Consider the following 14,589-nt stretch of genomic DNA (forward strand, 5'->3'; position numbering starts at 1 on the left):
ATAGGCCTGTGAATATTTGGTCCGATAGTGCCTATGCTATAAACACCATGCTCTACTTGCCCCTATACCACAAAAATGACTACCGTACGATAGACGGTAAGGCCCTGGTTCATGGGCCCTGTTTATGCCTGCTCTGGTCATACCTTAAACAACGATCCCAGCCCTGCTTCATAGGAAAAGTAGCAGCCCATAGAAAAGGGGTCCACATAGTGAGGGAAATTCCAGAGCAGACAGAGCAGCCAAGGATGCTGCGAGTGATGGGGAGATAGAGGATATCGTTGTTGAGCCCTGTAATGCTGTTAGCCAGGCCTCTCCAACAGATCACCTAGATTTAAAATCCCTGCAGCAGCAAAACTGGTCATATGCTGTTGTCAGCACCTGGTACGAGGAAGGCAGACCCCTACTGTTATCTATTTAACCCCTTGTAACCTGTATTACACTACCACCAGAGGGCCTACCTGTTGGAGTCCCAAGGGATCACAGCATCCCTTGTGAGCACGGTATAGAAGCAGGCCACCATGAGGTACCTGCACTCTGCAGTCACATTAAAGGAGCTAAGGTCACGCTTGCTCATTGTACAAAGTACTCAGTTTCATCCTTTATTGTGAGCATAACAATTGGCGACGAGGTAACGAACAACCGCGCGAAAATGCAAAGAACAGTTGGTATCTTTGAGAAGTTCTCAGAGGGGACGATTTGGAGGCCTTCGTGGAGAGACTCAACCAATACTTCGTGGCCAATGAGCTAGAAGGGGACGAGAACGCTACCAAACGAAGGGCGATCCTCCTAACTGGGGCAACAACCTATGGCCTCATGAAGAATCTCCTAGCTCCGGCAAAACCAACAGAGAAATCCTACGAAGAATTGTGTACGCTGGTCCAGGAGCACCTAAATCCTAAGGAAAGCGTTTTGATGGCGAGATATTGGTTCTACACATGTCAACGATTGGAGGGCCAGGAAGTGGCGAGCTATGTTGCCGAACTAAGGCGCCTCGCAGGACATTGTGAATTTGGGGGATTTCTAGAACAAATGCTCAGAGCCTTTTTTTTTACTGGGCATTGGCCATGAGACAATCCTTCGCAAACTGTTGACTGTAGAAACTCTGAATCTAAGTAAAGCCATAAGGATTGCCCAGGCATTTATGTCCACCAGCGACAACACCAAACAGATTTCGCAGAGTAAAGAAGCTTCGGCCAGTACTGTCCATAAAGTAACGTCGGTTTTGAGCAGAAATATACATGGCAGAACGTACACGCCGGCTGCTGCTGCCCGACCTCAGATGACCCAGAGTACGCCATCAATCGTTAATGTGAGGCAGTTAACACCTTGTTGGCACTGTGGAGGTGATCATTGGCCCCATCAATGCCGCTTCAAGCACTATGTGTGCAACGGTTGCAGAACAAAGGGACACCTCCAGCGAATGTGCAGGCGAGCTGCAAACCACCACATTGCAGAGGAAGATCGATCCACTGGGGATCAGACTAAATTGGAGACTCGTACTGAGGAGGCAGAAATGTACGGGGTACACACATTCACTACGAAATGTCCACCAATAATGTTGAAAGTTGAACTGAACGGAATTCCAGTATCTATGGAACTAGATATGGGTGCAAGTCAGTCCATAATGAGTAAAAAGGCCTTCGACAGGCTGTGGGGCAAAAGGGCACACAGGCCCAAGCTCAGCCCCATTCATACCAAACTAAGAACTTACACCAAGGAACTAATCCCTGTAATTGGCAGTGCAGAAGTCAAAGTCTCCTATAACGGAGCAGTACATGAACCCCCGCTGTGGATTGTGCCAGGGGATGGCCCCACATTGTTTGGCAGAAGTTGGCTGGAAAAAATCCGCTGGAACTGGGACGACTTCCGAGTGCTTTCGTCCATTGATGATGCCTCATGTGCCCAAGTTCTGAGCAAGTTCCCATCGTTGTTCGAGCCAGACATTGGAAGCTTCTTCAGGCATTGGAGTGCAAGTGCAGATCCATTTGGTTCTCGGTACGCGACCCATCCACTACAAGGCACAGGCGGTACCGTACATGATGCATGAGAAAGTAGAAATTGAGCTGGACAGGCTGCAGCGAGAAGGCATCATCGCGCCGGTGGAATTCAACGAGTGGGCCAGTCTGATTGTCCCGGTACTTAAAGAGGATGGCACGGTTAGAATTTGTGGGGACTATAAAGTAATGATTAACCGTTTTTCGCTACAGGACCAGTACCCGCTACCCAAGGCAGACGACCTATTTGCGACCCTGGCTGGAGGGAAGACGTTCACCAAACTGGAACTGACCTCGGCCTACATGACGCAGGAGCTGGAGGAGTCTTCGAAAAGTCTGACCTGCACCAACACGCAAAAAGGTCTGTTAATCTGTAACAGATGCCCATTCAAGATTCGGTCGGCCGCGGCAATCTTCCAACAGAACATGGAGAGCCTGCTAAAGTCGGTACCTCACACCATGGTTTTCCAGGATGACATATTGGTTACCGGTCAGGACACCATTGAGCACTTGAAGAATCTGGAAGAGGTTCTAAGTCAGTTGGATCGCGTGGGACTCAGGTTGAAACGTTCGAAGTATGTTTTCCTGGCGCAGGAGGTTAAGTTCTTGGGAAGAAGAATCGCAGCCGACGGCATCAGACCCACCGACGCCAAGACGGAGACCATCAAGAACGCGCCGAGACCACAGAACGTGATGGAGCTGCGATCGTTCCTGGGACTCCTTAACTATTTTGGTCATTTCCTACCTGGGTTAAGCACCCTGCTAGAACCCCTACATGCTCTACTGCACAAGGGAGATGTCTGGGTATGGGGGAATTCACAAGAGGCTGCCTTTAAGAAAGCCAGAAATCTGTTGTGTTCAAACAAACTGCTTGTCCTCTATAACCCTTGTAAAAGAGTAGTGTCAGCTTGCGATGCATCGTTATACGGGGTCGGGTGTGTGTTACAACAGGCTAATGAATCGGGGATCTTGCAACCAGTCAGGTATGGTCCAGGAGTTTGTCCAAGGCCGAAAGGGCCTACAGCATGATTGAAAAAGAGGCTCTGGCGTGCGTTTAATGGGGTAAAAAAAAAATGAACCAGTACTTATTTGGCCTCAAGTTTGAGCTTGAAACTGACCACAAGTGGATCATATCGTTGTTCTCTGAGAGCAAAGGGATTAACACCAATGCCTCTGCCCGCATCCAAAAGATGGGCGCTCACGCTATCGGCATACAACTATGTAATCCGCCACAGACCGGGCACAGAGAACTGCACAGATGGTCTCAGTAGGCTGCCATTGCCCACCACCGGGGTGGAAATGGCACAGCCAGCGGACTTGCGCATGGTCATGGAGGCATTCGAGAACGAAAAGTCCACTGTTACAGCCTGCCAGATCAGGACCTGGACCAGTCAGGATCCTTTACTGTCCTTGGTAAAAAAACTGTGTCCTCCATGGGAGCTGGTCCGTTGTCCCAGCGGAGATGCAGGAGGTGATTAAGCCGTTCCTCAGGCGCAAAGATGAAATGTCTCTGCAGGCGGACTGTACCGTGGTAGACCCCACTCGCTCACCGGGGTTCCCCCAGCCGAGCTGCTTGTGAAAAGGGCGCTCAAAACAAGGCTCTCTCTCATTCACCCTGATCGCCATGATCATGTCGCGGGCAGGCGGCATCAACAGAGCATGTACCATGATCGCACAAATTTGTCACGTGATATTGAAGTCAATGACCCTGTTTTTGTACTCAACTATAGACATGGTCCCAAATGGCTTGCTGGCACTGTCATAGCCAAAGAAGGGAGTAGGGTGTTTCAGGTCAAACTCGCAAATGGACTAACGTGCAGAAAGCATTTGGACCAAACCAAACTGCGATTCACAGACAGTCACGAGCAACCTGAAGAGGACACCACCAACTTTGACCCTCCGACACACACACAAGTGGCAACCGACATCATGGTTGACCACGAAGCTGAACTCACCATCCTCAGCAGCCCAGCAAGGCCAGCTGCGCAGCAGCCCAGCGAAGAACCAACTGACTCACTTGCCCTGCATTTATACCGAGACGATCGACTAGGGAACGAAAAGCCCCAGATCGTCTCACCCTGTAAATAAGTGTACTACTGACTTTGGGAGGGAGTGATGTTATGTATGCAACTCTATGTAACCAGCATTCTACCACCACCAGAGGGCATATCTGTTGGAGACCTAAGGGATCCCAGCATCCTTTGGGAGCATTGTATATAAGCAGGCCGTACCAGCACTCTGGAGTTGGAATAAAGAGACTAAGGTCACACTTACTCACATCTACAGTACTCAGTCACATTGCTTTATTCAAGACATAACACTCCTTTTTCCCATAATTTGGAATAATTACTGAGTCTCCCACCTTGTATTCAAAGGGACGTACTTTCTTGTCAAAGTACTTTTTAATTTGTCTTTTTGACTTCCCCAATTTGGTGGCCACTAATCGATTGATCTGATCGGTGTGATCTACCACTTGTTCCAGCCACTTGGAACTACATGTTTTCATTGTCAGGGGAGTTACCCCTGTTAGTGTTAGCTGGCCTGGTGTTCTCATGAGCCTCCCCGTCATGGCCTGATATGGGGAGACCCCTGTTGTTCTATGAGGTGTGGACCTCATTGCCATTAAGCACAATGGCAACATGTTAGCCCATTGAGTGGGGTGGTCCGCACACAATTGTTTTAACATTAACTTGAGAGTCCAGTTCCCCCTTTCGACCCCTCCGGACGACTGGGAGTGGTGAGCAATATGTAATTTGTGTTTTATCTCCAACATTTCCTGCAGGTGGATAAAAATGTTACCGCTAAAGTGTGAACCTTGATCGCTATCCACTTATACTGGTACCCCCCACCTACAAAACACATGATTCAATAGTGTTTTGGCTGCTGTGATTGCGGTGTTGGAGCGGCAGGGGAATGCATCAATCCGTTTAGTGAACTGATCCACCACCACTAGGGTATGCTGAAAATTGCCTTGAGTCTGTGGAAGTGGCTCAACGAAGTCTATCTGGAGGTGAATCCATGGCCCTTGAGGTGGGGGTGCGCTTTGAAGCAAGGCTCGGTTAGTGCATGCGGGAGGATTGTGTTGCAGACACGGTGGGCATCGTGCCACGTATTGGTTGATTGTTTCCCTCATGGAAGGCCACCAAGCTGTGGATGCTATCTTATAGAAGGTTACCAGGGCCGAATAGTGCCCTGCTGTAGAGTGGGAGTGAAGAGGGAGAGCAGTTCCTGACCCATCTCTGGTGGAACACACACCACTGGGCAGGCGTTTGACTTTCTTTTGAACATCAGCAGCTGCTCATCTGAGTCAGGGGCAGTGGCTGGTATGGTATTGGGAGCCCAGGCAGTTGGTTGAGGAAGGGGTTTGCCTTCCTTGTGCCAGGCGCTTACAAAAGCATATGACCAGTATTGCTGCTGCAGGGATTTTAAATCTAGTTGATCTGTTGAGGAGGCCTTGCTAACAGCATTGCAGGGCTCAACAACTATATCCTCTATCTCCCCATCAATTGCAGCATCCTTGGCTGCTCGGTCTGCTCTGGAATTTCCCTCACTATGTGGACCCCCTTTTCTATGGGCTGCTACCTTTCCTATGAAGCAGGGCTGGGGATCGCTGTTTAAGGTATGACCAGAGCAGGCGTAACCAGGGCCCACGGACCAGGGCCTTACCGTCTATTGTACAATAGTCATTTTTGTGGTATAGGGGCAAGGAGAGCATGGTGTTTATAGCATAGGCACTATCGGACTAAATATTCACGGGTCTATCTGAGGTTTCCTTTGCAGCAGTTAGAAGTGCGGCGATTTCTGCATATTGTGAAGACTGTCTGTTGCATCTTCGCTGGATAGTTCTTTCTGGCAAAAGCACAGCATACCCGGTGTGATGGGATCCTTCAATATGGTATGAGGATCCATCGATGTAAACATCTGGGGCACCCTGTATGGGCTCTTTCTGCACAGGATGGGTCTCAAAGTTAATCAGGGATAATGGACATTCATGTGGGTCCCCCTCATAGATCAGAAATTGTGGCAGCAAGGTGGTGGATTTGGAAATGTTATCAATGTCTCTTTCCATAAATTCCAATATCCATTTGCTGAGACTCTGCCAGGAAACTAGCGAATCTCCAGGTTTCATCAGTAGTTTCAGAGGTGTGTGTCCGCTGTGCAGGATTGTGGCCTGTGACCCAGTAATAAACGTAAAGTGATGTACCGACCATGAGACGGCCAGTAGGTGGCGCTCGCATGCGGTATACGTCTTTTCTGCCCCCTGCAGGATTCGAGACGCATATGCAATGGGCTGTAATCGATCAGCTCGCATTTGGCACAGAACTGTCGTGAGGCTTTGCTCTGTGGCCCCAACCTCCAAATGGAAGGGCTGCATGGAGTTAGAAGGGATCACTGCAGTTTTTAAATTTAGCCACGGACTGGGTGTGGGCATCAGTCCATGCCGGGAGTATGTCATCACCCTGCAGTTTTATTCAATCATACAGGGACTTTGCACACTCTGCAAAACCTGGGATAAAGTTCCTTTGGTACCCCACCAAACCCAAGAATGATTGTAGGGCTGTTTTTGAAGTGGATAATAGCATTCGCTATATTATCTCCACCTTGTGAGAGTCGGGGGATGATCCCTCTGGAGAAATGGACATTCCTAGAAAGGTGACCCATTATTTTACTAATTGAGCCTTACGGGGATTCACCTTTAGTCCCGCCTGAGCCAACAATGTCAAAAGTTTGTGCAAAAGGGACCGATGCTCCTCCATGCTGTCGGTTGCCAGCAGTAGGTCGTCTATGTACTGCAGCAAGCAGGTAGGGCGGGAAAGATCTTTTAAAATTGCAGCCATTCTTTTGTGGAATATCGTGGGGCATTGTGGAACCCCTGAGGCAAGCATGTCCAGGTGTAGCTCTGGTCCTTAAATGTGAATGCAAATTTGTACTGGTCTTCTCCTTTAACAGGGATAATCCAGAATCCATTGGTGATGTCGAAAGTTGAGAAGTACCTGGAACCAGCAAGAATTTGAGATAATATGGTAGGAGTTTCTCTTAAAGGCTGGTGTTACAGAATTTAACTTTCTGTAATCAATAGTCAGTCACCAGCTGCTATCAGGCTTTTTAACCGGCCATGCAAGTGAATTGGTCGTGAAAGTGCCTGTCCTAAGAACACCCTGCTCGACTAGGGATTTTATGGTGTCTCGAATGCAAGGGTGACTCTCCTTTGGGATGGGGTACTGTTTAGTGAATGAGTGGGGGGATCCCTCAATAGATTCCTCGCCTGCCATTTTTCCACAGTCATCCTTGCACGTGGCAAATACCGCTAGGTGTTCCCGAATTAATTTCACCACAGCTTCATTTTCGCTCCCTGGAGCATCATACTCAGAGGGCTTTTTAATAGCAAAAACCGAGTGAGCATCTGAAATTTCTATTGCTCCTGCCTTACCTCCCAATCCCATCCAAACACAGTCCTGATTGTAACCTATCACTGCGCCATACTGATCCAACACATCAGTCCCTAAAATTCCCCTTCCGTCGGGGGTGGTTATCAGCATAGGTGCTGGGACCTTACAGGTGAGGCCTCCCAACTGAAGTTCAGTGGCCTTCCCTGTATACACGGTGGTTGTATAACCCTTGTCCACCGCTGCATGCCGTTCAGGGTATGGGGTGTGGATGATGGTAACGGCTGAGCCAGTATCGATAAGCATAATCTGCTGTCTGCTCCTTTTTAAGACAACAAGGACTACTGGTCTCCCGCTACCATCACATCAGAAGCCCACATCCGACCAATCTTTGGGGGCCGAACCCAATCATAGGGTCGACCCTTGAATGGGTCTCTCTAATGAGTGTGCACCGGTAAATGATTTTGCATCCTCCCCGTGGCAATTTGGGTTTGTATAAGGGTTATCAATTTATCCAATCTTTGATCTGTCCCAAAGGGCTTGGATTCGTCTCTTGGGAGGTAGCTATGCGTTGCATCTTGGTTCCGTGCTGGTCTGGGTCTGCTGCAGTCTTTTGCTAGGCGGCCCACCTTCTTAAAGTTAAAGCACTGTCCCTTAAAGGGGTAGTTGCGAGATCCCTCCACCAGTGACACTGTTTTATTTGCAGTCGGTGGTGACTTCCCCTTTAACTGGTCTTTTACTATCTCCCAGGCTCTTTGAGCGTTGGTCTCTATATCTGGCCACTGATTGGTGGACTTCATGGCTATGCCCAGGGCGGTTTTAACTCAAGGGTGGAGTTGGGTCAGGAACATCGATTTAAATTGTTCCTGATTCTTTCCTACTGTAGCATTTGCGGGTGCCTGGTTCTGCGTACGTTGATTGACAGGCGATTACTGAAAGCTTTCGGGGTCTCTTCTGGGCGCTTCTTCGTCTGACTAAGCAGTGCCACTAAGTCCAAGTTTCAGATCCCTAAATGGTTCAGGATCTCGGTCATGAGTGCTTTGTCCACTGCGGCAGCCTAGAGGACTGCTTCTGGCAGATTATCTTTTAGGGAAGTGGAACAGGCCAAGAGGAGGACTCGTGTTAAGTCTCTCTCTTCCAACTCAGGGTGACCCCTCCTGAAATTTGCCCATCTTCTATTAACTTCCAGTGGGTCGCCCCCATCATTAATGGGCCCCAACTCGTGGCTACATGCCGTGGCGTCAGCCCCAGATATGGGCCGTGAGTCGGTATGGTTACTGTGGCCGTGTGTATATTACGTTGTGAAGAAGTGGTTACTACGGCTACGATTGGCTCTTGTGTCTTCAAGGTATCCCATCCTACACCACCCTCCTGGGGATTATACTGACTTCCTTCCTCTTTCCAATCTGTTTCTCCCTTTTCCCCTTCTGCTGTCTCTGTTATGGCTCCCCGTGTTACTGCGGATACCAGGGCCTGCTGCTCCCCTAACTTACTTTTTAGCCTCGCTATTTCTAGTTGGCACTGGGAGGGTCTGCCTCCCTAAGAGGCCAATTTCTTGTCTTAATTGATGTATTTCTCCCTCTTTTAACTGCTTCACAAGTTGGGGGCCTTCTTCCTTTTGCTGTTTTATACCTTCAATCTTTCTTTCTTTTAACTGAATCTCTTTTACTTGCAATTCTTTCAAATCTTGTATCACTTTGGCGTCTTGCCTCATTAATTCCTCATCTCTCCTGGCATAATAAAAGGCATTAAATGCCACAAGATTGTTTGCCCATTTTGATCTCAGCTCTCCCCTATCTACTCTCTCCGGGATGAGCTTCACCATCTCCCCAAATGATGCAGCTCTACCCTCGTGCTGTGCCTGTGCCCTTAACTCTTCTGCATCTTGTATCGGGAGCTTTTGGACAACCTCTCCTGATAAACTAGCTCAACATTACTTTTTATTGTTGGCTTTCTGTCCATGACCGATCCCTTCATCCTGTGTCTTTTGAATATAACTACTGGTGGGTCCCCACTTAAACAGTTTCAACTATCGAGACGACTACTCCCCTAAGACGCAATTCCCAATCCGTTTAATTGTTCCAATTATAATCGCAACACAGGTTAGAATCGCAACTCCCAAGATTTCCAATTGTTCAAAAGAATCATCAAAAAGCTGTCTGGCCAGTTGCCCGCATTTTCCAGCAATTTTGTAAGATTTCTGAATCTCTCTGGGCTTATATTTGACAGTGAGACGATTCGTTCAAAACAATTGGAAGGATTTATTAAAAACATACACATATGCACATTCGCAGCAGTGATCAGTTATCTTAAAAAGACACACACATGCACATTACCAACAGTTGTCACTTATGTTATAACAGAGCTACAATGACGTTATAATAATGAGTGATATACGTTACGTCCCTTTTGTTGGCTGGTTTGAACACACAGCTTTTTTTTAAATTCGTAGCCAATCGTTCCAATTCTTTGTCAAATCACAAACGCCAGAGGTCACCTTGCACATGCCAAGGATCACTCTGCGCCAATGCTCTTAGCCAAAAGGCCTAGAGCCACTGCACCGTTCCTGGAAGTACTGCAATACCAGGTTTGTGCCATGGAGGTGGATGGGTCAGGTCCCCCCACACACCTCCGTGGAGGTGGATGGGTCAACCCTCCCCACCCACCTCCTGTTTCCAAAAATGCAAGCATATACCTTCCTGACCAGGGAGAAACCACCCGGAGGTCATGGTGGCTGGTCAGAAACGGTACTACACTTGATCTTAGCCAAAAGGCCGAGAAGCGGTTTGAACACACGGCTTGCTGTTTTAACTGGTCTTCAGGAATGTCTCCTGCCGTGTGTCCAAGAGAGAGAACAACCTGTGTGGCTTGAGTTTTTAAATTCCTTAAGTCCATTGTCCCTCTGAAAGCCTCATGATTGGATCTTGGCTCCAGGGCAGCTCCTTATTGGCTCTCCTCACACATGTGGCTGTCTGGTCTGGCTCAGCCATCCCTGATTAGTTTAAATGGCTTTCCAATACACAAAACCCATGCAGCAGCTCTGGGGGCTTTCATTTTGTTTCTTATAAAGCTTAGCCTATGCTGGCAATCTGTGGGCTTCCATTTTATCACAACACAAACAGGCCTTTCTGTTAATCTACACTTTTAACATTTATACATACACATAATCAATTTAAATCATTAATAATACTTTTATTCTTACACACACCTTGCTCTGGTCTTGTTGGCTCTATTGAATGAGGATGGGAGTTGGGGGCTGGCGGGGCGAGGGACCTTGTAGTTTCACCACAGCCATGTGTGTCAGGAGCGGCAAGAGTTTGTAGAGGGATGTGATCGGGGCCTATGAGAGGTGTGAGTTCGGGGCCCAGAAGAGGCGAGGCCCCAGCAGAAGCACAGGCCAGCCCACACTGCGATATGTGTGTGCACTAGGTCTGTGCAGCAGAGCTGGTCTCCAGTTGTCCTGGTTAACCCCTGCCACTGGATAAAGGCCGTGTCTCTGTCAAGCCCGTGTCGTTGCAGATGTGCAACGGCCACCACACAAAATCCACACACAGGCATCTTCCACCCTTCAAGATGTGGTTCGGGATCTGGAATATTAAGTCCTTCGTTGAAACATCTGTGAACTCATCCTTTTTGGCGTGGGAGCAAGTCATCCTCGCTTCGATCGACCGCCTATGATGATCATTGCAAAGAGTCTTATTCACTGTTAAGCAAGGAGCTATATCGACAATAACCTGACAATTGTATTATTTTCAGATCATGTCTTACACACTGATTTTCAGTTTGGTGTATGGGTATAGTGCTTTTTGTTTAATTAATGATTTCAGTTGGTTTTTAAATAAGCCTTAACTTTACTCCGAGACAGTCAGCGGGAACTCATTCTTCTTCTCAGCCAAACCTTGTTCCGTGTTATTTTAGTAATTTCACATTGTATACCACAGCCTGTTGTGAACAAAAGCGTGAGCCAAAGCAGCAATTGTGCAATGGGCGGTGATTGGAATCGGAGAGGCTTCCGGTGTCTCATGTCATTCACTGGGCTGTTGCGACAGGATCTATCGAGTGGATAATGGGACAATTGTGAGGACGAAGAGATGATTCAATGTGGCAAATAAATTAGTGCTTGTAAATCGAGACTTTAACCCGTCAAAGGGTGGGGAGAGGAGCTGCTTGGGAGAGTTGTGGGCGGACTGCTTTCCCCTCGGGCCAGTGCGGTACACAGCACCACAGAGAGGCAGGCATCCACTCCTCTCCAGCGGCAGGCACCAAGCCTCTGCCGCCACCATGTCAAGTCCAGGAATTGAAGGTAATTCTGGCGCGGCGCTTGTTCCGTGTTTACTTGCCTTGTTTGCTGGTCTGTATCTGAAGCTCTCGACAGCGTGCCCCGCACCAATAATGCATGTTCCCAAACGATAGGTTGTGTTTAAATGGAGTGCAATAAATATCCAAGATCAGATGGCGTAGAGAGGTTTGGGGGGGAGGGACGGTGTTTGCTTTGCGGGAGCTCAGTGCACATAGTCTGGTTCCTTGCCCTCTCTACTTTTATCTAAATTAAATGACACCGAATACTTTGCGACCGATTTAAATATATGTCAGGTCAGCATCTGAGACGAGAAAAGGATTTTCTGGAAGGGTCTCTGTTATGTTTTCGGTCATCATCATCATGGGCAGTCCCTCGGAATCGAGGAAGACTTGCTTCCACTCCTGAACTGAGTTCTTTGGTGGCTGGACAGTCCAATACGAGAACCACAGTCCCTGTCACAGGTGGGACAGATAGTTGTTGAGGGAAAGGGCGGGTGGGACTGGTTTGCCGCACGCTCTTTCCGCTGCCTGCGCTTGATTTCTGCAAGCTCTCGGCGAGGAGACTCGAGGTGCTCAGCGCCCTCCCGGATGCACTTCCTCCACTTGGGCCAAGGACACCCAGGTGTCAGTGGGGATGTCGCACTTTATCAGGGAGACTTTGAGGGTGTCCTTGTAGCGTTTTCGCTGCCCACCTTTGGCTCGTTTGCTGTGAAGGAGCTCCGAGTAGAGCACTTGCTTTTGGCACGACTCCAAAAACACACAGGCTTTAAGATGGCTGATAATTTCAAGAACCAGTTAGATGACTTATTCCCTCTTTATTGTTGTATAACAAGACTGCCCTACTATAGACTATACTATAAACTATAAAGGCACAGTTGATCCAGTTTCTCCTCATATGTCAGTCCAGCCATCCCGGATGTCAGTCTGGTGATCCTTGACTGCACTCCCTCAATAGCAAGAGCGTCCTTCCTCAGATTAGTAGACCAAAACTGAACACAATATTCCAGGTGAGGCCTCACTAAGGCCCTGTACAACTGCAGTAAGACCTCCCTGCTCCGAAACTCAAATCCCCTAGCTATGAAGGCCAACATACCATTTGCCGCCTTCACCGCCTGCTGTACCTGTATGCCAACTTTCAGTGACTGATGAACCATAACACCCAGGTCTCGTTGCACCTCCCCTTTTCCTAATCTGCCACCATTCAGATAATATTCTGCCTTTGTGTTTTTGCCACCAAAGTGGATAACCTCACATTTATCCACATTATACTGCATCTGCCATGCATTTGCCCACTCACCTAACCTGTCCAAGTCACCCTGCAGCCTCTTGGCGTCCCCCTCACAGCTCACATCGCCACCCAGTTTAGTGTCATCTGCAAACTTGGAGATATTACACTCAATTCCTTCATCCAAATCATTGATGTATATTGTAAAGAGCTGGGGTCCCAGCACTGAGCCCTGCGGCACTCCACTAAGCACTGTCTGCCATTCTGAAAAGGACCCGTTTATCCCGACTCTCTGCTTCCTGTCTGCCAACCAGTTCCCTATCCTCGTCCGTATATTACCCCCAATATCATGTGCTTTGATTTTGCACACCAATCTCTTGTGTAGGACCTTGTCAAAAGCCTTTTGAAAGTCCAAATACACCACATCCACTGGTTCTCCCTTGTCCACTCTACTAGTTACATCCTCAAAATATTCCAGAAGATTTGTCAAGCATGATTTCCCCTTCATAAATCCATGCTGACTTGAACCGATCCTGTCATTGTTTTCCAAATGCGCTGCTATTTCATCCTTAATAATTGATTCCAACATTTTCCCCACCATTGATGTCAGGCTAACCGGTCTATAATTACCCGCTTTCTCTCTCCCTCCCTTTTTTAAAAAGTGGTGTTACATTAGCTAACCTCCAATCCACAGGTACTGATCCAGAGTCGATAGACTGTTGGAAAATTATCACCAATGCATCCACTATTTCGAGGGCCACTTCCTTAAGTACTCTGGGATACAGACTATCAGGCCCCGGGGATTTATCGGCCTTCAATCCCATCAATTTCCCGCCTAATAAGGATATCCTTCAGTTCCTCCTTCTCACTAGACCCTTGATCCCCTAGTACTTCTGGAAGGTTATTTTTGTATTCCTTCATGAGGACGGAACCAAAGTATTTGTTCAATTGGTCTGCCATTTTTTTGTTCCCAACTATAAATTCACCTGAATCTGACTGCAAGGGACCTATGTTTGTCTTCACTAATCTTTTTCTCTTCACATATCTATAGAAGCTTTTGCAGTCAGTTTTTATGTTCCTAGCAAGCTTCTTCTCATACTCTATTTTCCCTCTCTTAATTAAACCCCTTGCCCTCCTCTGCTGAATTCTAAATTTCTCCTAGTCCTCCGGTTTGCTGCTTATTCTGGCCAATTTATATGCCTCTTCCTTGGATTTAACACTACCCTTAATTTCCCTTGTTAGCCACGGTTGGGCCACCTTCCCCGTTTTATTTTTACTCCAGACAGAGATGTACAATTGCTGAAGTTCATCCATGTAATCTTTAAATGTTTGCCATTGCCTATCCACCGTCAACCCTTTAAGAATCATTTGCCAGTCTATTCTAACCAATTTATGCCTCAAACCGTCAAAGTTACCTTTCCTTAAGTTCAGGACCCTAGTTTCTGAATTAACTGTGTCACTCTCCATCCTAATAAGGAATTCTATCATATTATGGTCACTCTTCCCCAAGGGGTCTCTCACAACAAGATTGCTAATAAGTCCTTTCTCATTACACACCATCCAGTCTAGGATGACCAGCTCGCTGGTTGGTTCCTCGACATATTGGTCTAGAAAAACATCCCTAATATACTCCAGGAAATCCTCCTCCACCACATTGCTACCAGTTTGGTTAGCCCAATCAATA

At 47.7% G+C, this 14,589-nt stretch overlaps 2 protein-coding genes and 1 pseudogene across 5 annotated transcripts in view; 1 reads left to right on the forward strand and 2 right to left on the reverse strand.

Annotated features, from left to right (window-relative positions):
* The window catches only part of rps12 (ribosomal protein S12), a 383,736-nt gene that overhangs the window by 93,468 nt on the left and 275,679 nt on the right, over nucleotides 1–14,589 (reverse strand). The window lies entirely within an intron of this gene.
* The window catches only part of slc18b1 (solute carrier family 18 member B1), a 131,061-nt gene that overhangs the window by 14,434 nt on the left and 102,038 nt on the right, over nucleotides 1–14,589 (forward strand). For 2 of the 4 annotated variants that reach the window (XM_070885540.1, XM_070885542.1), the window contains exon 1: nucleotides 11,419–11,684. The exons of 1 other annotated variant lie outside the window; for it this stretch is intronic. Coding sequence is in view for 1 of the 3 variants with exons in the window: in XM_070885542.1 (XP_070741643.1) it covers nucleotides 11,663–11,684 (22 nt within the window). In the remaining 2 variants the exon portion in view is untranslated. Of the gene's footprint in view, nucleotides 1–6,956; nucleotides 7,019–11,418; nucleotides 11,685–14,589 lie in introns of those variants that run through there. One more of the 4 variants, XM_070885544.1, reaches the window with a different exon arrangement.
* LOC139267507 (U2 spliceosomal RNA) lies at nucleotides 9,932–10,167 on the reverse strand (annotated as a pseudogene).

The sequence above is a fragment of the Pristiophorus japonicus genome, chromosome 7, assembly GCF_044704955.1.
Source record: "Pristiophorus japonicus isolate sPriJap1 chromosome 7, sPriJap1.hap1, whole genome shotgun sequence".
Classification (NCBI taxonomy): domain Eukaryota; kingdom Metazoa; phylum Chordata; class Chondrichthyes; family Pristiophoridae; genus Pristiophorus; species Pristiophorus japonicus.